Below are 26010 nucleotides of genomic sequence, written 5' to 3'. Positions count from 1 at the left end.
CATCCCTTCAGGTGCATCTAGGTTCAGTGAGCCTGGAGAGTTCCACCTGATAAACATCTCTTGCCCTCCAAATGTCTCCAAAGCTTTTGTGGGACCTTGTTCTTACCAAAGAGCATTTTGTCTTTCAATGTGGTTCCCTTCCCTCATTAGTTTAAAAGTTGTCCATACAGATATCCTTTAGTATATCAGTCTTTTCTTTAGAACAGGACTCTATCTTTGGCTAGGGTTGTGGACTCTTCTTAGAAATTTTTAGTCTGTATCATATGCTTTGTCTGGACAAATGTGTTTATGATGTTCTGTCATTGTAGCGCGTTTTACATTATCTGTCCTTTCTGAATCTGATTTCTGTTGTATTCTATTTCAGGTGCAGCCAATGTTTTCAAATGCTGACCTTTGACATTGGGTTCAGCACCTCCATACACCCTGTAGTTCTTCAGGTAAGCAAATGACACTGCAATGTTTCTTTTGTTGTTGTCAGTGGTGTATGGGCTTGTTCAGCCCAGTTCCATGACTAGCAGAGTGGAGGGATCTGCAGATCTGCACCTCTGGAAAGTGGAAACAAGGGATCCCAAATAATTAAAAACAGTGGCAATGATCTGAGAAGAGACAAACTAGCTTAGTAAATGTAGTATCAGAATGCAAGGTAACACACTATTATACAATATAATCAAAATTGAAACTAATAAACCAAATATGAGAGATGGAGCATCCAAAAACTGAAAGGCCTTACACTAATGCTGAGGTGATGTGTGTGGTTGGGATGAGCAGCAGGGAGGAGAGCCAAAAAAGTGAAAAGAGAACATCAGGTTACCTACCAAGACCTTATATCTGTTCCCCGTGAGCAGAAATGGTAACAGCACAGTGAACAGTCTTCTGGGGAACGTAGTTCTCTTCCAGACAGGTGCCCAGAATGGGAGCATTAACTTTTTAACTCCCAGTGCACTACATGATGCTATGATGTGGAATACCAATAACCAGAAATCATAAAACCATGACAGTTGTGTTTTTTCTCCCCTGGGGTGCCCTAGAGATTGCAAGCTTGTTGAAGAAAGAAGGCTTTACTTGACCCCAAAAAATTACAACAAACAGAACACAGCAAAAAAACCTCTGTGTTAGTTGCTCTAAAATCTCTGAGAAATGTCCAAATGCTTTAATAATATTTTTGCCTAGATGTAGCAATGGGAGAAAGCAATTGGTGAGTGGCAGATTTCCTGCGATGAAATTCACCACACCGGTTAAGTGTATAAACTTTTTAGTGTTACAGCACTATTATCCCAAATGAATATCAGATAAATAAAATGCATAGAAAGCAATGCATGCAAGTGTAGTTAGGTGTTAACTGCACCAGAAAGAAATACACTAGAGAAAGTTAGAAGCCATTAATGGCTTTTAATGCAGGTTAACATTCTCCATGAACTGTGCCATAATTCTTCAGTTCATTTCTGCTTTCACCTCCACCATGCTGCCTTCTTCCACTGCACTGCCCTCTTCCTGGGCAGTCCTCAAGGCCCTCAAAACCTGAACAAAGAAAACTATTAGCATAAACTCCTTCTAGCAGTTTTGTACCATTCCTGTCTAATAACAGCCCAGCCAGAACAAAAAATTTACCACTTTCCAGCTTTTTTCACTACACTTACACGTACATTCAATTATGTATATGACTGGACACACAAAATCTTTCTCCATATATATGTTATACAAACAGTTGAAAATATATCCTTTGAAATTAAATGAGACGATTTTTTAAATGCGTCTGTTAAAATCTTTGCAGTTCTCTAGTAACAATAATGCAAAGATAGGACCCTTTAAGCCAGGCTGTAAATGAATTCTACCTGGAGTGCTTAAAATCATAAACATGGAGTGTAACATTTACCAGCATGTATAGTAACCTCAACCATCAGTCATAATCCATAAATGTGCAGTAAATCATTACTGTTGAATGGTTTCACGTGAGATAATAAACAGTTACTCTAAAAATCTACAGTTGATACTTTCTTCGCGTCAACTGAAATTTTATTTTGAATTGTATCCCCTAGAAACTGAAATATGCGCACATGACAGACAGCTTGGTTGTATTTGTGTTTGCACTGAAATAATAACTTATTTGTATTTTATATGACTGTACTTCTTGTGCTTATATACTTTAAGGATTATATCATCGATATCAACTCAACTACCTGAGTTTTTTAAGAGTTGTGTTAAAGTATCAGCTGACATTTTTTAAAATCAGATTTCAAACAAGATAGAAAAAAGCAGTTTCACATGAGCATGAGTTATTGAACTCTTTCCACTAGAGGTCAGCAAACATTGTGGCGTGAGATTTTTGCCGAAAATGTGGTGCATTATTTGTATTATAAACTTGTCTGTCTTACTGACGCTCTTATTCTTCCTTTTTTTTTTTCTAACAGGTGCATAAAAATTTTGACTTTCAAGATGAGGAGGAATCAAATCTTCAGGACCAAACTTTCAAAGAAGCTATTTTTGAAGACACTTTTAAATTTCTATTGTCTAATAAATCCTCAAGTTCCAGTTTCATAGAAGCTTTACAAAACATACATGGATCAATTGTGAGCAAGGTAAATAATTGCCTCTTTGCCGGGGAAAAAGGATTGGGGCCCAATGAAATTTCTTTCCATGTGATTTCACCAGAATGTGTTGCCCTTTCCTCCGTAGGATGGAATCTTCCACAAAGAAGGTGGACAATGTTTGTCTTTAGAAGAGATAAATTCTGTGATTACATTTATAAAAGAGGTGAAGAATCTTGGACAATTTGAGCTGGTAAAATAAACTATTGTGTTATACTGCGTTCATATTTTATGTAAACTTGCTAATATTACTACAGGTTTACTGCTGTCACTGCACATCTCAGACTGGATGGACAAGGAAAATGAGAGATAGAGGTTATACTAATTTTATTTTAGACTTTTTGAATTTATAGTAAAAGAGAGAATGAATTGAAGCACAGAATTTGAGTTAAGGACGAAAAAGCAGAAAAATGAACCAGAAAATAGAAGAAAAGAAAAGGAAAATAATAAGTAAAAGTCTCCTACATTGATAAGAAAATAGAATGACAATGAAACAAAGGATGTGTGAATGGAAAAACTGGAGGCTGTTCAACGCTAAGATCGTTACCAAAGAGAAGACAGACATGAAAAAGTGATTAAAAAACATAGGCAAAATGTGTGATATGTCTTCTTCACAATTATAGTGAGTTGTTTTTTGGAGAACAGAGATGGAGGAATAACAGCCACTGTCCATGAGTAGGCATGACAGTTAATGAGAGAAAATGTTTGGTACTGAGGTGGAGGACTAGAGAAATGAATCACCAAAAACATGAATGTATTGTTCAGAAAATGTTCAGGGCATCAGGATTTTTTCTAGGCTTTCTGATTTAGTATTAGGGCTGGAGACTGGTGAGACTTTTAAAAATGGAATTAGTTATTAGTTATCAATAACTGGAAGTCAAGTTAGAGACTCTGAGTGGAAAGGGAAGTAGATTTCCATGTTGGTACAGGAAGCAGGACTGACTTGCAGGGATGGGCAAGACAGACATTTTCTATAGTTGTGTGAAAGAGAATTTATATTAATATATCTGTATGCTATATACACTGTCTTCTGATATTTTCTCACATCTATGCAATTTACAAATATTATAACATGTAGAACCTAATCATTGTATCTCTTCTCAGCTTTACCCTTCCGCTGCACCCAAGTTCCAAACTTTACTGCATGACCTTTATCACATGGTAGATCCAATGAGACGACTTGGCTCAGTCCTGACTATACACTGGTTGCTTTCCAGTTTGCTTGAACAATTCCAGTTCATGACCAAAGAGACACATTCAGATCTTTCAGAATGGTAAGACAGCTATTATACAATCTACAACCGTGTAATTTGGAGTAACTCCAGTGAATACCATGAAACATAATTCTTCAGTAGATGTAGGTGGATTTACATTACTTGACAGTAAGTTCCGTCATCCCTCCATGGAGCACTGTCAGACATCCTGCCATTAGAGCTGCAGCTAGGTCTCAACGTATGACAGTTTTTCCCCTTTGCTTGTATTTCTAGCATAGAGATCCATGAGTTAAAAATTAATTGGAGGTAATTCTTTTTTTCTAAGAAACATGAAGTGAATTAGTAAGTTGTTCCTGGAAAATGGTGAATTCAAAATTAAGAATGTTTACCACTCTAATTTAATTTATTCAATTATGAAGAAAACCATAGAGAAAGTGTAAAATTTTAGGCGAAGGCTTTTCCAAAAGGGATTGATGAATTTTAGTGGCTCTAAATTTCCTGTATTTGACAAGAGGCAGGTCAAAGAGTAGGAAACATCAAGAACCTCATTTTAACTCTGTTTGAAAAGCTGGGAGAATGCCATCATGACAAGACAGAACCCAATAAGCTTTTGGCAAGAGATTCTAAACTTTAATAAGGAGAGAGCCAGAGAGAGAAGGAAGGTAGGCATGAAATATAAAAGAGAATAAGGAATGAAGGGAGAGTGAAATGTTGTGGTGTAAAATGTATTTATTATAAAAATTGGGGAAAAAAAAATGTTTATGTGCTCTGTAGCTCTCAACTAGTGACATTTTGTATACTCATATGCTTTACACATATTCTTTACTGAATAGTTGCATATATGCTGTTTATGCAAACAGAGGCATGTGATGTGTTTCATTCCACCGAGTCCCAAGTTTGACAAGCAAGCAACATTATTGAGAACCCTTTTCTTGGAGAATGCTAATTTCACTATATAAGGCATCTGTAAGACTTCTTGAGTTTCAATTTTGTTTCTTAGTGAATTGTGTGTAGCTTTCAGCAAATTATCTATATCTTCGTTTGCTTATCTGCAAAGTGAAAATTATACTTCACCACTGTGTTACGTAACTGTTTATTAGTATTTTGAAAATACTCAGTTCCATGATAGTGCTAAACATTATTGTTATTACTAGTGGCCAGTCCATGATAAGTAACTCAAAGATGCAGCTGTTTGCATTCATGTATAAGCCCCTGCCCTTTTGCCAAAATATTTTGGTTTGCATATCAAAGCATACCAACCTTTAGCAGCTTTCTGTTCTAATCTAAGCTGTGCCACTCACTCACTCACTCTGAGCAGCCCCTTGGCCCCTTTTTCTTCAAACTGAACGTTTGCTATATGTATATTAATACTTAGTAATACCATCACCTTTCTCCAGGAGAGCAGACAGTTTGCTTCTTTGCACTGTGTTTTTCTGCAGTGGTTAAGATAATGATACCATTCTGTTCATTCCCTCCATTAAAAAAAAAATAAAATAAAATGCATGCTTTGACATTGCTAAATCATAATCTTCCACTCCTACAGTTACATGCATGTGAAGATGATGTATGTGTCAGATATGCATGTAATTATTCCTAATTGCAAGGAAGAAAAAGATGAGCAAAGCTTACACCCCAAATAACTTATTCTCTTTGAACTTTGATTAATCTTTGAGATTCCTAGCTTTGATGAGTTTGTCCAATCCCCTGCCTAAGTAGGCACCCTATAATAGATAGCACAGGTAGGCATCCAGTTGGGTCTTCAATATCTCCATAAAAGGAGACTCAATCAGAACACTTTTTATGAATATCTTCAGTTAAAGACGGGTTGGTTGGTTGGTTCATTTGACTGTTCTTATATCTCTGACTATGCAGACTTGGTATTTATAAAATCCAGTGATTTGCACAGCTGACTATCCACCCAGACAACATGGATACTTACAGGAAAAATAATGACTTTTGACTCAGGTCTTGTGCAGTTATGCAATTCACTGATAACGATTCCACAGAATTGCACTGTTATTTAAAGATGTATCATGGTCTGGTTTGCTTAACCCTCTTTGTCTACATTGCTAATATTGAAACCTTCAATGACAGTAAGGAACTGTCTGTACTTGTTCCACAGGAGAAGGAAGAAGAGCTCTAGAAAATCATCTCCAACTGCAATGAAATGGTTACAGCCCAGGTGAGAATGGCAATCTCAGAAGTGTTGGTAAAATAAGATAAAATTCCTTGAAAGTGATGGAGGGATGCTACCTACATTTACAGGAAATGTACATTTAAATTGACTTTTTGCTGTCTGTGCATGATTTTTTGATTCAATTTGTGATATGACTAAGATATACATGATTACTGTCTTCTAGAACATGGGATATGAAGTACTGTGGCAAGTATGCCTGGCTATGTCAAACAGCAAAATAGCATACAATACCTTTCTGTTTTGCTTGAGAGCTTAAGTAGCTCAATAAAGTTTCAAATGCTTTTACAAAATCAACTTACACTTTTGGAAAGGTGCTACTAGCTTCTTTTACACAAGCTCATTCTTAAGTCAAAAACAGAAACAGCAGCCCCCAAACTGAAAACAATTTATTGGTGTTTAATGTTGTCATGCTCATCACTGAAGAGTTTGGGAATCATAGTTCCAACTATGAGGCAAAAGAACAGGACAAGGAAGTCAGGGTTAAGATCTGCTGTGGGAAAAGTGAAAGACGGAGGGAAGGAAGGAGGGAGAGAGAATTGAAATTAAGTGCCAAGAAAAAAATCCCCACTTTTTGGTCTGCAATTTTGTATTCCTTTTCAGGAAACTAGTACAGAGAACTTCATTCCATGAAGCAAATGCTCCCATGGAAAGTCTTTGGCAGAAGTCAAAGAAGTAGTCTGCAGCACGTTTAAATAGAAAATCTGCTAGTGATTGTGTCTCACAAAATGATCTCTGGTGGCTCTTCATTTTCAAGAGACCTACAAAACATAATCTAAAGAGAAAGAAACCTCATAACTTAACTGAATACTGAGAACATAGTATCAATATTGGTTTTGTGATCCACTAAAAACTGCACCACTCACAACTAACACGTATGTCAGAGGCTCCAAAAGTGCCCAGCTTTTTCCCTTTTTCAGTTTTAATCTTGTGGTGCAATTTAACTATCTCTACCTATTCTTTATTGCTTATGTTTCTGATTGCCTAGACCATCCAAGCTATATTACTATTACTGCTGTCAGTCATTTAGCTTTCTCTTTTGTTGAATCACAGTGAGTCCTAAAGGACATGTTTACTGTTAATATTTGGTGAGGTACACAGAGATCTCCCAAAAGGTACAGTCATATACCAAGGTACATGATGTACAGTCATTTACAATTACACCTAATAGTAAAGTACAGAGACAGTGTGCTCATCTATGCTTGATAGCTCATTCAAGACAGTGAGTAAAGCAAACAAGAGGCAGCTCATACAAATGAAGGTTTTTTCTTGCACAACAGTGCGTGGAGGAAAGGATTCTGTTGTATCCAGGACCTCAGCCACTCTCTGACTGAGGGAAAGCTTCATAACTTCACCATTCCTCAGTCCTGCTGACAGAATGAGCTTGGAGAAAGAAAAATGTGATGACTAAAAAGTTAATTCTTCAGCAGTGATGAGTACAGTAATCTCTACTTTCTTTCCGTAATACTATTCCTAAATATTAAATTTTGATACTTAAATTAAGTGGAGTTATGAGTCTTAATGCTTGATCATAAACACAGTCTTCTTACAGAATTGATGCACAGAGGTCACAAAGTTCCTTAGTAAGCAGTACAAAGATTGCAATTCAAAAAGGAACAGTGGTAAGAGAAGAAAATGTATTTGACAGGTGTTAGACATTACCTCCCTGGCAAGAAGAAAGCAGGGTATTAAGTGACTTATAACGTGGAAAACAAACTCTCTAATAGTTTGTTAAGTGGCTCCTTTGAAGGAGGTCATGAATGTGCGTGAAATAAGGGCGGTGTCTAGACGGTGCAAGATGTCAAAACTATATGTTCATGCACATACAGAGACACACAGATCTGCCAAGAGACAGCTGTTTTTTCCCCTTATCTCAGTGAGATAACGCAGGAATCTCTTTTTCAGTATTTGACAGTTTGCCTTTTACCATGATGGACTTTAATATTGCTTTCAGCAGCTCCTGGTGAAACATCAGAGATGGCTGTTTGCTCAGAACCTGCCCTGCCTATCACAGAGAGTGACCTTGTATCTTTCAGAATTCAAAGTGAATGGCAGTATTTGGGAAGAAGTTTCTTTATGAGGGCTTCTACAGGAAACACTGGGAGAAAAACATCTGAAACTGGATCCTTTTAAAAAGATCTCTCTGAAAGGGTCTTATCAGCCAGAGTTCAGTTCATGAATTGGAGAGATGCCTACTTTCTGTGCTTCCAAAATGTTACACAAAAGAAAAAAATCTGCAGAGTCAGCAAACTGGGAGCTGCTAACGTGTGTATGAATAGTTCCAATTGACTTTTTTTCTAACGAGGGTATATGTGTGTATACTGTGGAAGCTGACTATGTGCTTGGCTTTAATAAGTAAACACATCAAAGCACTCAGTAACAGATATTCAGCATGACACAGACCTTCATCCATATTCTGCTATTTTTGAACAAAGTTTACTTTAACCTCAAGCATATACAAGAAAGCAATATAAAACTATTAAGAGATATGGCATGGGTTGTTTCATTCTCAGCTATATCCACTCTGCCTTTTCCCAGCAATTCAAGTATTTTTTTGAAATTTATTTTTTATTTTCTTTCTCTTCGTGGTGTATACAATTATTTATTATGAAGTAAGTGCTTTCTATCACATTCAGTCAGGTAGCATTGCTAATGTTGAGGACAGGAGTCCAGAAGTTACATCTTTACACAGAAAATATCAAATTGCCATCTGCCATGCATTGCCACGTATAATTTTTTGAAAAATGTTGTATGAATTCTGTTTCTTCCACTAATGTAGAAATCTTTCTGATATTGAACTGACAGGAATTCTTCTCAAGAAAATGTGATTCCAAAGCAGAATTTCCGTTTTCACTTGTGGAAGAATCATCAAGGTATGGGATAAGAGTAAAACATTTCATACAGCATGTATCTTTCCTATTTTTAGTACTTCTGACAATACATATGATTTAGATAACACAATTTTGATTCCAGCTGGAAGATCTCGACTTACTACTTATAAAAGAGCAATTTCTTCCTTATCTTCATAAGTGTTCTGCTGAGTTGATGAGCAATGTTCTTGAGCCTAAAGCAAAATCTGACGCTGCAAAGATTTCTTATGTATAATTACCAAAATGAGAGTTCCTTTTGCCATAGGATTGTGAATCAGGATTAGGAAATAAAATTAATGTCTCTGTTTTTTTTCAGCATTGCCTTATTCCAGTAAGACTAAAGAAACTCAGTGCAGTTATGGTAAGTCAAGGGTTTTCTAGATTACTAGGAGGGAAGACAAGATATTACCTGAACAAATTTCTTGCCTTTTATTTTCTATATAACCATTAAATGAATTGAGTGCCTGTAAGTTGTTACCTAACAAAGGATTTTTAAGTAGAAAGAATGTTTATGAATTGCTCAGTGATTAGGCTGTTATATTAAATAAGCATCAAGTACAAAATTAAACACTTCAATGTGTGCTTATTGTGCTTATTCCAACACTCATTGATTCCTTGCTGTACTTCAGTAGTCTTTGGTCCCTCATTTTCAAGAACTTTAGCATACATCTGTTTCTGTGGACTAGCTTTCAAACTTGTGTGAAGTTGAACCAGCCTTATATCAGTCCAGTTCTCAATCCCATGATTTTAAAGAGCTGCTTTGGAGTAGAAGAGTTTTCTGAAATATCTGCTTGTAGTATTGCTGTCTGTACTGGCAAAAGTGCTTTCTTCTGCCTTCCTCACTAATATATTATCTGAGGAGTAATTTGCTTTTCAATGTGAAATAATTGCTCTACAGAAGAGAGGCTTTTCTACTCATTCAGCCACTTTTCCTCGCTGTTAGTGAGTCCATACTTCCAGGAGCTCCTGTGTCAGTCAGAGGCCAGGAATGGTTGAGGGCTGGCTGACTGTCATCACCATCTGATTGCTTGCCATTTTATTTTGAAGTTATCTCAATTCATTTTATTTTGAAAATTTCCCCCCTGTTTTTAGCAATTAGTGACATAATCCCTCAAGGTACTAATGTGTACAGCATCTGGCAAACAGTTTATACTGCCATGAAGTCAGTATTTCTGTTAATTTGTGAGCCTTTATTACCCTGCAAACCTAGTCCTGCCCTTTCTCCAGAACATCTCCCCTTACATTTTAGTCTCTGCAAGATTACTGAAATTGCTCTGTTCTGTTTCTTTAGGCTGATACTGAGGTAGTAAAGGCCCATACAGAAGTGCATGCATCCTTATGACCATTAAAAAACCCAACAATTTAAGCCACAAGATTTGTTCATATATTGTAGAGAGAGTTTCCTGGCAAGTATTTCTCCAGGACCCAGTTGTGAACACATACTAGGTAATATATGTGGAAAGAAAATTTTCAATATGTAATTGTTCTGTAAATCTGATTTCAGTAGGTTGGATTAAAATATTAGTCACAGATGAGTTGTCAGCAAACGGCTATTCTCAGGAGTCATTTGGCAAACACTACAGAATAAAAGATATATTTGAGCAAATAGGATCTGATTGTGGAGATTTTATAAACAAGAAAGTAGCTGAAATTTTTTGATTTAGGAATTTTAATAAATCATGCTTCAAGCTGTACTACAAATGACCCCATGAGTCTGGATATCTCCATGTGACTTGTTCTTATGTCTAACATATTCTGATTTTTATCGGCAATTACACATGTACATAAACCCTGTACACAGGCTGGTACCTAAGCAGGTTATGGATTTTGGCCTAACTTTTTCTCAAGTTCCATTTAAACAACTGGAGGCAGGATCTTGCAGAGCTAATCCTTGCATTTTCAGATGCTTATCGAGACTTAGAAGTTAGTGCCTTTGAGTAGAGTCATTGGGTACGGAGTGACTAAAATCCCTCTAGGGCCTGAAAATGACTCTCAGGTGCCAGCAGGACTTTGCATCAGGATTAACAGTCTCACAGTGAGCAGGAAGTTAAAATCTTTCTACTGTGCATGTTATCAATCTGCCAGAAGTTGCATGTTACTTATAAATGTTCATACATTTCACTGTTTTTCCTTTGATGCCTTCTTGGAACAGATAAAGATACCCTATCTCATATCAGGCAGATCTTCACCAGTCCACAGCTGGACTTGAATCCTCAGTTTAACCCAAAGATCAAGGAGTACTATGCAGAAGTCCCATTTGATGTGGTGACAGTGAAGATTGGAGCAGAACCTTCAAACTGTCAGTGCCAAGTTCACCTTGATGAGGTGAAAGGACCAAGGTATGAGCAACAAAATAAATGTTTAAGTGTTGTAAACTTCAGAAATATATCAGGGCAGCAGTGAATATGAGCTTTCATATCCAGGTCTTGATTTTGAACCACAGCCTGCTGGACTTTGTCTCTCTGCCAGCAGTTTGCTTAGTTAAGGTGAGAAATAGAGAAAGTAAGTTCAGGTGAATTCATTCAGAATAATAATTTTTTACCAGAATCACACTGTAAGGAACTGACATCAGGAAGAGTACGAGGCTGTCCAATCTTTTTGAGTGATATAATGCGAGAGGCCACGTGAGAGAGAAAAGTCATCAGTAAACATCAGGTTTGAGCACTCACCCACAATCATCTATGCTGTTTTATCATTACTGTGGTCCTTTGTCCAGTTTTCTCACAAACATGTGTTTCCTGTAGACATTTTGGACCAGACCACCCTGCTTTTGGATATCGAGAGCGTCAAAAAGTGTGTGTTTATCTGCACCGGNAGATCTCTCACAAACATGTGTTTCCTGTAGACATTTTGGACCAGACCACCCTGCTTTTGGATATCGAGAGCGTCAAAAAGTGTGTGTTTATCTGCACCGGGTGCTTGAGAAACCAAGGGCTGGCCTACATAGTCAGTAGCCATTAGTAAAAAATTTCCTTGCTTAACACTGAAGATTTAAAAGGGAAAGCACCTGATTGGAAGCACCCTTAACCATTCCTAAACTGGCTTTTCTTTATGGCACAAAATTATCTATACAACACACTGTCTTTTGACTGACTGTAGATACTTCAACTTAGAATGCTTGCTAATAATTAGTCATTTGGTGCTGGTCTGTACACTGTTGTTGGTCTTATACCTAGTGTATTTCCTGTAATTTCAGTAAGAAATCAGTCTTTGTTTATGATTGAAATAAAAGCTCCTGTAAAATTCTGCCATCCAGCTTTGTAGTGTTTTAATATTAATACTCATTTCAACCTATAGAGGCATCGTGAGATAATGAAGATCTGCAAAAAGTATGAGAGCTATTCCTTGTAAAAGGCAAACAGAATGGCCATATGCCCCTTTCACTGAAAAGTAAAAGCTCTGAATGAGCAGACTCAGTCTTCCAGCCTTCTCTTTTTACTGCAATCAGAAGAAGAGCACAGTTGAGCTTTGTTCTTGTGTCAAACTTGAGTCTGGGATTCCATCATGTTTGGCTAGTTACAGTTTCCACAGCTAGGTGACATTTTTCATCTGGTTTGTCTTGACTTCACTCTGGACTTGGGCCCACCAGGAATTATAGTCTCTAGAGCCTTCATTCACAGATTTCCCATAAGAACTACCATTGCCACTGAAGTTGTTCTTATGAAGTTTCACTATCATTATTTTGTCTTCTTGAAGGAATTTTAAACTCTTTTTAGAAAATTGTGTGTGCTGTTTTTATGTAAAAACATGTGTTTGGAGTAATAAACTTTTAGAAATAGAAGTCTCAGCAAGCAAGTTTAACTGCCATAGGCAATGCTGTGAAAATCCTTGTTTCTTCAGTGTTAATTCCACTTACTTTTTTTTTGTTTTCTTTTTCCTCCCCTCTTTCAGCACTGCTAATTACCCACTTGGCCTTGGATTGAACAAAATTGTTGTTCTTGTAACAGATGATTCGCAGCCCAGTCCTCAGATTGTGAGCAGCTATAAAATCAGAATCTATCGAGAGGACCGCCCTAGTCTGCCTTTGTTTGATGACTTTATGATATGTGGCTTTGTGCAGGTATTGTTTCTCTTTTCTTTTATTACACAAAGTAATAGTGGATTTTTCTGGTTTCTCTGTAGAGTATCATATTTGGTGAGATTAGAATCTGGGCTCTAATTTCTGTAATTGTATGAAATGTAACATTAACACAAGTTTTTCGGTATAAAAAGTACATACCTGTTACTGTCAGCATGCATTCGAGAACTCTAGGTTAATTAATCCTTTCTTTGGTCAGCCAAAGCTTACCCATCAGAGAGTCTGCAGGAAAATTGTCTCAATACCATGTGATGGGGCAGACAGGACTTTCTGTACCTATCTATCTGTGACACTGGAGCTGTGGAAATTCTTTTACCACCATAGATGTCTATAATGTTGGCACATTTGACGCTGTTCGGAATAAATGATGCTAGAAAACTTATGATTTAAAAGTGCTTATTCCAAAAGCCTAACAGACACAATGGAAAACAAACAAGCAAAAGCACAAAACACCCGCTCAATGGAAGAGACGATTTCTGCTTAGGTTCCATTTATCCAAATATAAGTTTGGGTATAAAAACAAATTACTCCCAAGAAATAACAATCTTTAAGAAACAGTGGGTCCATTGAATGAAAAAAAAGTCATATGGCTAAGGAGGGGAATGTGAGAAGATGGGGAGGCTTGAACTAACATAGACACAAAGCTAGAAGTAAGAAAATACAATAAAAGAAAGGAACAGTGAAGCTTCCAGTTACTTACACTACAGTGACAACAAAATTCTTCAGAAAAAAAAAAAAAAAAAAAAGAAAACCTGGATCATAGCTTTATTTTCCTTTTCCAGTTCCTTTCCATATACTGCATAAGAAGTTACTTTTGGGTGGGCAAAGTCTGAGCATTTTAAGTGGTGAATTAGATGAATAAATTTGGTTTGGTTTTTTGTTTTTTTATTTGTTTGTTTCGATTGTGAAGAAACAAGCACTGGAATTTACAACAAGAGGCAATGATATTATAAATGTTGATGGACAATAATTACCTCAACCTGCAAATCAGAACTGTCAGATAAAATATATGTAGCAGTCATCGCCTAGTGACTGCTGATGTGCCTGATTGTGATGACCACACTACCCATTTGTTGACTCTTCTCTCAAAATTAACTTACAAACTTAAAAGGTCAAGGACTCATTCTAGTAGTTGCTACAGTAATAATAATGATAATAATAATAATAATAATAATAATAATAATAATAATAATAATAATAATAATAATAATAATAATAATAGCATGTAATGCCTGTGATTTCTGTTCACAAGTGCTGCAATTAGCCAGATATCTTGTGTGAATTACTAGGAGCAGAACCCAGCATCTACCCTTAGTTGAATTTCATGCCATTGATGATTGCCCAATGCTTCACTGCATCTAGGTCCCCCTGAAAGGCTTCTGTCCCTTGAGAGACCCAGCAGCTCCTCCCAGTTTGCCATTATCAGTGAACAAACTGAGGATGCATTCTACTCATGCATCCATGTCACCGACAAAATTATTGAACACAACCAGCCCTAGAACAGAGCCGCTAGTGAAAGATACAACTCCATTCACTGCAACTCTGTGAGGTCTGCTCTTAGCCAATTCATCAAGCAGCATGTGGCTGTTCATGTCACATTTGGACAATTTGTCCAGAAGAGTGATGTGAGGAACAGTATCAAAGACCTTACTAGAATCCAAGACAATTACATCCAATGCCATCACTCCCTTCATACACTGAGTGACCTTATTGTAGATGGAGATCAAATTATTCAGTCAGGGCTTTCTCTTTGTGGACCCACTTTGAAATCACTTGGTAAAAGCTTTGTTCTTCAAATGCCTTTCAACAGCACCGAGGATAATTTTGTCCATAATTTTTCCAGGGACTGAGGTTTCCTGGGTCTTCTCTTGTGCCTTTTATAGATAGATATAATGCTGGCTAGCTTCCAGGAGAGTATCAGTAAGCTGAGCACTAGAGAAAAACACCCTGTCTGAGATGATGTGAGGAAAGCCCCTCTTGTCACCCAATTTAGAATGGAATATCTAGATGTAGAAAAAGGAATTCAACATCTTGCACATCCTCCCACACTAGAATTTACACTGTTGTTAAGGTTTTATGATAGCATTTATGAGACTGAGTATGAATCTTTGAAGCACTGTCAAGGTAAAGAGATCTGGAATGATAAAAATGAAACGTTTTAGAAGTTACTTTTGATTGAGCTTAGTTTACTGCTCATCTGTGAATAACTGCTCTCTAATTAAACATAATTGTTCAGAGCTAGGGAGGACTTGAGTTTAGAGTAAAAATGAGATGAAAAGCATTCTTGCGGTATCTAATGAAAGCTCTGAAGATACAGTATGAGATTCTAAATCAATTTTTTTTTTAGATATGTTAAAGGTAAACTTATCAGAGAGCACATTTCAAAAACAAAGGCTAAAGCTGGTGATAGACATGGCATTCTGAAACACTCAAAAGCCTACTCATTGTTCTTTCCCCTATTTACTACATCCCTGCCTTTTGTTTCGAGTGATGGTTTTATCAATAGAAAGCTCACTTTTTAAACAGCATAATTACATTCTGCATTTCATACCAGAGAACATCATGGGCTCTTATGAGTGGGGGTTAATACAGCCTGATCAATGGCATGAGTGCTTGTTCTCTTAGTAACAAGACACCTGTTTTAGGAGCAAAAGGATAAATACAGCGTGAACTGATGGAGTCCCTATTGGACACTTGACTACGCACAACTGGGATTGCACACTGGGAGAGAAAGGTCACTGACAGTGGTGTGGTCTTTCTCACAGAAGGCTTCAGTTAAAATTCTAATCCATAGACTTTTTGCCTGACTTTCTTTTATGTTTAATCCCATTAGGATATTCAGGTTTCACTGCAAGCTGATACTATAAGGAAAGTTACCATAAAAAGAAAGCGTGCGGGATGTTGTTTCCAGTCTTCTAACAATTCTCATGCAGTTGAATAATCCTGGATTAATATCAAGGCTATTGAATTAAAAAGTGTGTGGTTCCAAGACTTGCAGCCTCTAAAAGGAAAAAAAAGCATTGTCCTGTCTCCTTTTTGATAGTAGCTGTAATGTCCTCATTAAAACCAGATTAGCTGGGGACAAATTATGGCATCGCCATAGCACCTTCACTGCCTTTCATTACCTTTCATTATGTATTCTGTGTTCTGACAGTATTGCTAAGGCTGCAGGTGGAAAGGTTGTTGGTTGGTGCTTTAACTTAATTTTGTGGAACCATAGACAGTATTCAAAATAAGTGTTCTTGAAAGAGGAGGTGTCATTTAATTATCCCCTATGAAGCTGCAATACCAAGACAGAGGTAAGAAAGTAGAAAAAAGCAGGGTATCAACATTACACTCAGGTGAAAGATTCCGGAGCTTCTTATACACACACTGACAGAAAGAACAGACTATTTTATTCATTCTTTCAGGGTCCTTGTCTTTAAAACACAAATAAATTTAACTAACTATACCTCATTTGAAAGGTATGAATGTTATATCTTCTGCATTTCCCATCAGTTACATTAGATTCTGTGTGACCTCCATGATGAACCACACATCTCTTCTATCCTTACTGCATTGTGGATGCTTTGTGCAGACTTTTAGTTTTTTGCAGCACTCACTGTGGTAGCAGTCAACCTTCTTGGCAGCGCTGCATTCATGTCACTATAAGACATGCAGAAGGTGCATCTCTTGAACTGAATATACAATCAAATCATATCAGCAAGTAGATTTTATCTCACTTGCAAAGTCAGCTAATTTCCCCTTCAGAAGATAAAAGAAATAAAAAGAAAACCCATTATATGTGCAATCACGCATTGCATTCCTTAGTCTTCTCTAGAGCTAGCCAGGATTTTTTCCAGTATTCTTGATATTTTTTATCAACAAGAAAAATACCCTAAACTTTGAAGAAAATACTTTGAGTTCTTTCTTTTTCTGCTTCATTTTTAAAAGCCTTATTATTACGGCATATGCTTTCTTCAAAATCCTTCGATTAAATGGAAATTTCCTACTGGAAATCTGTGATGTTAGCATAACTGTTAGTCTACAGATTTTAGATACCACCGGATTCCAAAGGTAGAACTCTGTTTTCATAGAGAGAGTGTCTGGGACAAGAAAAAGTCACTCATTCTTAGAACTGAAATACTCGAGCCGTATACTTAAATGTTCTTTAGTAACAGTGGTGGGAGCATAGTATGGCAGTCATCTTTCCAGGAGTAAAGCCAACTTAAGCATTCCTTCCTTGCCTGCAGCTATGTATGATCCAGATGGAAGATCTTTTTTAAAAAATATTTTTAATGGACTAGTTTCTAGCATAAGATTCCCAGTCTTACTGTGTTACCATAATGGAAGAGAGAGGAACAACTGGATCCAGAAGAGTGGCAGTGGGTGCTGTATTTAATCAGCATTTGCACTGTCCAGGAAATAAATTCACATCCGTATGGGGTTTAAAGCTTTTATGAGTGAAAAGTTACAGCTGTATGGAGAAAACCAGAGATCTGACTTTAAATAAACAGGAGCTTCATATCCAGAAAATGTAGATGTGATTAGCTGGTGAAAACACACAGAGCACTAGAACTACATTTGTGTTGCTATTAATCTATTAAATAAAGCATAAATTAGTATGTTTTGCCTTGCTATTTTGTTTTTTGTATGCCTGTAACCGTTCACTAGGAAAGGCAGAGTAGCTTTCATATAAACTTGAGGAGCAAATACATAGCAAACAATGCATTGTTAAATTGCAGGTGTTTATTTCAGGTGGAAGCCCCACAGTGATTAGAGAACTAATACACAGAGACTGACATAAATTATATCTTCAGCTTACGTCTTCAGCTCCTATATATCAACATGGCTCAATTAATTTAAAGGGAGCAGTTCCAAATTACACTAATGTAGCACCTGTCTTGACAGAAATTAGGTATTGTAAGCAATGTTAGTGAGTGATTTCACTTGCAGGAAAGCTGCTGAAATTGTTAACAATTCTCCTAAATCCACGGTCAGTCAACAAGCTCACAAAAACCTAAAAACCACTGTAAAAATTTAAAGCATGTAAAGGTAAGAGGTGTATAATCATCATTTACAAGCATATTTACAAGCACCTGATGTAATAACACAACCGCTGCACCTAAAAAGTGTCCTTTAAAGGCTGGAGGTTTAAATACTAAGTACACCAAGCTAATTTCCAAGTAGAGAGTTAATTTCTGTGTATATCGGAAAAAAACGTTTTGTGAAGTCAGCATTTTCTGACTGTCAACATCTATGCCACTAGGGAGAGAAGGCTTGCCACATTTTCTTAATTATAAGAAAGGCTTTTGAGTTGATTTAAAATATTGCTCTGTGGGTGACTCAGAGGAACAATTAACCATTATGATGGATCTTCTTTGCATTTGTGCTATACTGTGCTGAGCTTCTTTTGGATCTTAGGACCAGAGATGTGGCTGTTAGGCTGGTATCTTGGTCAGCAGCCAGTATCTGCTCCTTTAAAGGAAGATTTGGAAAGCTCAACCGAGCAGAGATCTGTCTCCTTGGAGGAATTAATGTAATACTTTTAGATTTTCTTTTTATAAATCAAGTGTTCACTTCCTTCACCAACATAGTTGACTTCATATATAATCTGCACCATCATCTGTTAATCGCTGGTTCTTGCAGTTTCTGTTCTCTGTCAGACAACTGCTGTGCTCTGGACAAATTGGAATAAGGTGGGAAGAGCCAGCAAAAGGATCAGTATGGCAGTGCTTCAATGTAAGTGTCTCTTTCTCTAGACATGGAATGAAATTTTGCTTCAGAGCTTCACACAGTACCTCCAGTACAGGCTTTGCCTAGTTAGGACTATCATCACAGCATCCAGCATTTTGGGGATGCCACATTAGAGAGTCCAAATTTGTAGGCTCAGGTCCAGCAAGGGTCTGACTGCCTGGCATATAGTCTTCCTTTTTAATGCATTTTGCTAGTTTTCTCAATTTGTTATTAGCTGTGCTTATTCTTCTTTATGTAGATAGGTTTCCTGTTTAACATATGACACCAGATTAATGCCAGATGCCTTCCAGGAAGGTTCTCCAGAATTATCAGGCAGAGAGCAAAGAGAGTGTCTGTTTCCATGCAGCAGCTACATTTGTCATTATTATGATGTCTTGAACATGGGAAATGGTGTGTTACACAGATCACTAATGGACAACTTGCCAGCAGGGCTTTTAGGCAAGCCATATGAATGTTGGTTTAGTGATTCAGAAGTTTTGAGACAATTATGACTGAGATCATAGAATCAGAGAATGGCTTGGGTTGGAAGGGACCCTGATGATCATCATGTTCCAGCCATCTGCCTGTGGCAGGGCCACCTACCTCCCAGTCTGGTACTAGACTGGGTTGACCAGGGCTGCATCCATCCTGGTCTTGAACACTTCTAGAGACAGAGAGTGATATTAACAAACTCATTTCATTTTTGATTCTTTCCTGGATCCTTTCCTTTTCTGGACATTAGGAAATATTACTTCTCGGAAAGGGTGGTCAGGCACTGGAAGGCACTGCCCAGGGAGGTGGTGGAGTTGCTGACCACGTGTTCAAGAAACATTTGGATGTTGTGTTAAGGGATATGATTTAGCTGGGAAGTATTGGTGATGGTTGGACTGGATGATCTTCTAGGTCTTTTCCAACCTTGGTAATTCTGCAGGTGAAGTACGAGGTTACTACAATAATTCACCCCTTCAGAGATATTATTTTTTGGCAGCTTTCAGCCTTCTTTTTTTTTTTTTAATGTTTCCTTTTGTTGGGCAACAGTCTTGTAGATAGAAACTTCTTAAATGAGAAGTGATCTCACTCTTAATTACCGCTGAATTTACTGACACCAACCTCTGCAGCAGATTTAATAATTCCCTCTTCTGCATGTTTGCAGCTTAGCACAGACTTCCTAAAAACATCCTACCATCCTAGGAACTCATTTAGGTGAATCCTGATTTGAAGGGTTATTTTGCTATTATACTGCCATAGAAGAATGTTAGTGTATAATTATAGGAGGAACTGAACTTAAAAAGATAAACTTCAGTGACCTTAAAGAACAAGTCTATTCTCATGTGTTCAGGCTGTTCTCTCCCTTTATACAATTATTTATGTCATCTCATGGGCATGCATAATACTTTAAAGATAAAGAAGATGAAGATCTTGCCAGGAGCCTGCTGAACAGATACTCATAATTGCATGACTACAAATGTTAGGGAGCCAAATTATGACCAGTATGATTGCAAATGGTGAGCAAGATCCCACTGGCGCTGGTGGGGTGTGTGATCGGACATTGTAGTCTGACAGATGTCTTGTAATGCCTGCTCCCAAGGGTGCTTCAGGAGGGAAGATGCTGAGGCAGACACAGTGCTGTAGAGGCAAATGCTGAAGATAGAGTGCATTTTCCAAGCCAGTCAAGGACTGCTAGGGAAGATTGGACTTGACCAAGGGTATTTTGATTCCAGGCCTTTAACCACATGATTGAAATGTCTTTTTAAATAATAGCAGCAAGCCATTGTGGGTGAATGTGAAAAAAAAGACAGACAGCAATAAATGCTGGGTAGGCAATTCAGCTCCTGGGAGAGTACAGTTCTCTGAAACAGCTGATCAAAAAGCTGGTTTTGTATAATTCTTCTTAGTTATAGGCTTTTTGTTTTTATTTTTTTAAGCTATCAGCCAATCATCCCCCATATTTGGAACAGATTTTTGCTTACAGTCCTTTTTTTGCAAGTTCAGATGATTTTGTTGTGACATAGGCTCAGTAACCAATTCCATTTTGCTAAATAACAGGTAGCAGCAATTTTCACGGCAATACAGACTTTCATGTGCTTATTTCTCTTTCCTCTTCCTGCTCTTTACATGCATTTCTGTGTTGTGGCCCAGCAAGGGCAGGAGAGCTGTGTTTGAGTCACTCCATCCTGAGGCCATCCTAATGGCTGAGTTCTTGGGGAGATCCTAACCTAACCTGACCACCTACAGAAAGGTCAATTCCTTATGACTACGTCTTGACTGCAATAGCACACTGATGGGGTCAGACCCTGAGCTGACAGAGGCATACAGCCTCTGTGTGAGATGATGCATCTTCAAACAGGGTGCTGGGGACTACCAGCTGGGCATTCTGCTCCTCAGCATCTAAATCTCCAAGTCACCTAATGAAATATTTTGAGATCTCTGGAGAGAAGCCAGTGATTCCCCTGCATATACTCAGGGACTGTTTAGAAGCCATTCTTTGCCCTTGGTTGCACTGGAAACATAGGAAAGGCTATCTCAATCACTCTGGTGGGCCAGGCTCTTATTTTTTAGACTTTTCATTGCCTACATCAACTGTGATAAATTAATGATTCAGAATCTAGGACATATTTTTTTTCTGTGTTTCCATTTCTGATTATGCAATATTAGAATATAGGATATTCTGACATTGTCTAAAGTCTTTTTATGAGTCATATATATATGAGAGCCACAAGTATGAGTTAAGCATTTCTTCTTTCCTAGCTCCAGAAAGTGCAATGCTCTGTTTAAAAGTACAGTAATAGAAGGAACTGGGGAGAAAGAAAAGGTCATCCAAGGTTTCTGAAACACTGCTGAGGTATCCAGCTTATATTTGGGGTAAATGGCCATGTCAGTGTTTGTATTCTGTCAATGTACCTGATTCACAGAGAGAAAGTTCTTAAATGATAACACTTTACACAAAGTTTTATAGCTGTGATCAGAATGCCAGTTTGTTAGCAGCAGACAAATTAGTATATGCATATGTATGAAGTATTTAGAAGATAATCACAGTTGTGTTATTGTGTGTTGCACATGTGATTGATTACTCTTTAATATATAGATGGTCTTTGCAGTTTGTACTGGAGCAAAAGCCATTTTTACAATATGCATAATAGTAAAGGAAAAGAAAAATATCCTTATTCCTAGCTCTTTCAACACTGAAAAGTCTGCCTCTGACTTTAAATGTTCCTTGGATCTGAGCGTACTGGTCTTATTTCAATGGTGTTCATTAATACGATCTGGGTTCAAAAATGAGTCTGCAGAGAATGTAGTATGCCTGTGTATGCATCACCAGAAACAATAGCTCTGCTATGGGCAAGGCATGGGAAAGCAAAAGGGGGTGCACAAATCAGCCATATGGTACAATGGAACAATGGAGACTGAAGTGATTTATTGCTGGGCTACGCAAAGGCTATCGGCTCTTCAGGCTGCGTACTCCCAAAGATTTGAAATTCAGATCTTATTTCCTTGTATTATGTTGGTAAAAAGGATGTGACATGACTAAAATTCTGTCATGGGTTTCATGGTCCAGTGTAATGGCTTGATCAGTTCTGGCCAGTCCTCACTGAAAGAGTCAAAGATGGTGCAGCACCACAAGTGGGTATTTTCCTCTGTCTGCCCCTTGAATGCAGGCAAACAGGATAATACTTTGCCTCTGTTAACACTTGAAACAAGACTAAGACTTGAAGATTTTAAAAACATTTGAATTGGTCTTTGAGATCTGGGACTGTCCCAGACAAAATGGGAAATTTGGTCAGCCTTGTTTAGAGGTTTGAGAGATGGTATGTTCTGTGGACTGGAAAATCAAAGAAGTATTTATCCTAATGCATGTTTCTCTAGCATCAGTCTGAAGCGGAAGTACCTACATCACAGGAGCCATAGTTATACTCCATGGTCCTTGGGGCCTCTTCCAACCCAAGTCATTCTATGATTCTATGATTCTATGATTCAGTGGAAAATGTATGGACAGTAAAAATCCAACTTCCTTTCTAAGAGCTGAAGAGGTAAACAGGGTAGTCAGCATTCTTGATGATTTTTCTTTGTTCCTAGATAGTTTCTTGTAGAATGTTCTCAACTGAGATCCAGAATACATAGTTTTGAGCTCCTTAACTGGTTAATCAAGCAGATTATTTTCTGTTTAGAGTTATAAATATATAAAACAGTTTATCGCGTTTGTACAGGGTGCTGGTATTGGTCTATGCTACGTATACGTAAGACAGTGAAAGCATCCTGTGTTTAACTGGTCTGGCTTTATGCTTATTTAATATCTAATTAAGAAGCAGTAAAATAGATCACTGAGAAACATTTACTGTGAAAGATCTGGAGACAGTTCTGCTAGTCAGGAAACCTTTCAGGATCAAGGTAGACGGAAAACAGCTCCCAGTATAAGACAGACAGGAGACTCGCTGCCTTTGTGAGTGACTTCACTGATTAAGTCAGCTTTACAATATATATCCATTATTTCTGAGGCTGTACGATTGTCTGCACCCTACAGAGAACTGTTATCCTCTTCACCCATCCGACCACAGTTTGTATTTCAAAGCTAAATTCCAGGGCATTCACTATTGACAGTTCAATTATTATATTCTTTTCAGTTTGCTTCAAACACTGCTGTGAGATTCATCAGAAAATGTGAAATAGCCTGTTGAATTTTCCCCTTGATGATGCCACAATAGATGTGAAAGAAGAGCCTTCAGCGTGAGGCTTCCTAAGTGTTAACAGATCATAAAAACTGGCAACAACTGTTGTGCCGAGTATCATAATCTGCAAGAGGAGGGCCAGCAATTCCACAGCGATGAGAAGAGAGCGCTTGGTGTTTGAGCTGTGGTCACATTCGCCTTTCAAGTCATTTCTGCCCCCATAACACACTTCGTGGGAGAAGAAAGCTAATGCAGCTGCCTTTGCTAATCAGTCAGTAGGACCCAGCCCCTCTGGGAGGCAGGCGAAGGCAGATACCTACTGAGACACACAATCCTTGCTGATTAGCAGTGAAAGCTGGTAAAGTTACTCTCTAAGACTGTCTGGCCCATCAGCTCCAGAAATGTAATTTAGATGATTATCTACATGCCCATTAAACCTTGTGACCCAGTGGTAGTCTGTCTGAAGTTTGCCTGCTTAAACTTGCTAATAGGAAGAATAGAAGGATTAACTCAGAGGTCATGAAATAAGAGAGCAGTAAAGATGACAAAAAAGGCTGAGAAAAGCTTCCTACTGTGTGTATTTAGTAAAAGAAAGGGATCCACACCACCACAGTCATCTCAGCAGATACTGTTACTTTATTAAGCAAGAAAGCCATCTGGAACTCAGGCCATTTAATACTTTTTTTCTTAATGTTTCAAACCTATTTTGTTTAGCTGTACAAAACAAGTGTGCTACCTGAATGATAAATATTATCAAGTTAGGTGTTTCCAGTACAGAATGCAACATGTTGTAAAAGAGCATAGAACAACTGATGTGTGATAAGTGTTTCTAATTTTGCTCAGGGTTACAGTGCATAGATATAAATCAGGAAGCACTTAAGTTAAATCAGTCACCATAGAGGAATTGAAGCCAAGTCAGCACTGACGCCAGTCTTGCTCTATGTCAGATAGAGACCTTTATCTATTACAATTGCTTGTGAACTTAAAGATGACTGTTGAAAAGTTGATTCGGTTAATCTGTTTTTTTGAATTAGTCAAATTGAAATAAATATAAAAATGTATAAGGATTCTGATAGAATCATAGAATCACAAGGTTGGAAAGGACCTACAAGATCATCTAGTCCAACTGTCCTCCCATAAGTAAATAAATGAGTCACAAATGCTGCAAAAGTTTGGTGACCAACTAAAACTAAATTTATAATGAAAAGGTGGGATTTATTTCAGGCAGCAGAGTCCAAAGTGCCAGTACCTCTGTGAGGGTACGTGGAGGGAGTCTGGCTGATACTGAGAGAAAATGAGCATGACCTTTACAAAATTCTGAGGTTCACGTACTACTTCTGCACATACTGCTCCCCTTGCAGTTAATCCTGGTCCTTTTGCTGAAGATAAAGTTAACATACTTACAGAAAATTAGTGGCAGGGGGCACGTTTCACTTTATTCCAAAGAGGACAAAAACATTTCACTAGTGTCCAGTTCCTTAAGTCCTGTGGTGTCAGATCTCTGTATTAAGAATTACTGCAATAACTTTTTTGCAGATCTATTCTATTTTAAAATATGATTTTTGATGATACACTGGGATACAGTTCTGCTTCTCATTTCATTCTATTTTGTTGGATTAAGCATATTTACCGGTTGTAATCTCCATACATCCCAAGCTCCTTTCACTCACACATATAACTATATAAGAGGGAAAGAAATATACGTTGAAGTTGCATTGCATCTTAATCTGGCTAAAAGTGTCCAGCCTTAGTATTGATCATAGTTGCTGTTTTCAGTCAGGAACAGTTTGCAATCACATGTTGACCACACTGCACTCTGGCAGTGGTCCTGACCTTGACAAACACATTTTCCCAAAAGTTTTAGGAAAATGAACTTCTATTCCTTACTGTTCCATTGAGTGGCATGTGCTCAGCTGCTTACTACCAGACTGCTTTGGAGTTCAGAAGTTATTCATAAATCTCATTCCATCCGTGTTGTCTGAAAAATAAAGTAGATGCCAGTATCCTCTAGGAAGCCTTGTAGAAAACAGATCAAAGGCTTCTGGAGTTTATTTAAGAAAGACCAGTTGTGGGTGGCTTAGTGTCTGAGTGTGGCATGAAAAGTGAAACAGCCATGACAGTGAAGCACCAGAAGTCCTCTGGGGTTCAGAAAAGAATTTGAGTAGCATGTGGTGCAGGTGTGCCAATGTCTCATGCTGTCATTCTCTTATTCCTTTGCTTGCAAAATGAATGTTCTGCCCTATGTCTCACCCTTGAAAAGAACAAAATTTCTCAAGACAATAATTACTTAACTTTTAATAATTAATTTAATTATTAATTTATATATTTTAGAAATTTATATAATTTAATAATTACTTAATTTGTAGTTAGTGTTGTGGCTGACATTTTAAAGCAAATTCACTTTGCTAAAAGTAAATCAGACCCTTCGATGCATTCCTTCCCAATGTGTTAGAAGCAGATTTCTTTCTTGCTAGAATTATCTATTTTGTTTATGCCTACAACTACTATGTACCGCGGAATGCCTTAATTTGTAATATACATGGAGACAGCTGTAACATCCCTCCAATCTTATGTATGATAGATTGGAATTCAAATAGGACATGGGTTTAAGACTGCTCCCATTCACTTAGACCTCTTAATCTGATTCCCTGTGGGAAACAAAGAGCTTCAGGAGGGCAGTTCAGTCTTTG

The 26010-nt window shown here is 37.7% G+C and overlaps 1 protein-coding gene across 5 annotated transcripts in view; it reads left to right on the top strand.

The window, feature by feature from the left end:
* The window catches only part of LOC107308970 (cadherin-like and PC-esterase domain-containing protein 1), a 71733-nt gene extending 58410 nt beyond the window's left edge, over positions 1-13323 (top strand). For 3 of the 5 annotated variants that reach the window (XM_015853332.2, XM_015853307.2, XM_015853315.2), the window contains 9 exons: positions 365-437; positions 2409-2576; positions 2674-2778; positions 3690-3859; positions 5922-5981; positions 8799-8866; positions 9180-9224; positions 11016-11202; positions 12755-13323. In XM_015853332.2, the coding sequence (XP_015708818.1) occupies positions 365-437; positions 2409-2576; positions 2674-2778; positions 3690-3859; positions 5922-5981; positions 8799-8866; positions 9180-9224; positions 11016-11202; positions 12755-13022 (1144 nt within the window). In that variant the 3' untranslated portion in view covers positions 13023-13323. Of the gene's footprint in view, positions 1-364; positions 438-2408; positions 2577-2673; positions 2779-3689; positions 3860-5921; positions 5982-8798; positions 8867-9179; positions 9225-11015; positions 11203-11408; positions 11543-12754 lie in introns of those variants that run through there. The other 2 variants (XM_015853335.2, XM_015853341.2) reach the window with 2 other exon arrangements.
* Positions 13324-26010: the final 12687 nt, after the last annotated feature.

Source organism: Coturnix japonica, chromosome 1 (assembly GCF_001577835.2).
Source record: "Coturnix japonica isolate 7356 chromosome 1, Coturnix japonica 2.1, whole genome shotgun sequence".
Classification (NCBI taxonomy): domain Eukaryota; kingdom Metazoa; phylum Chordata; class Aves; order Galliformes; family Phasianidae; genus Coturnix; species Coturnix japonica.
The sequence above is the reverse complement of the archived record's forward strand: the minus strand, read 5'-3'. Positions and strand labels throughout refer to the sequence as shown.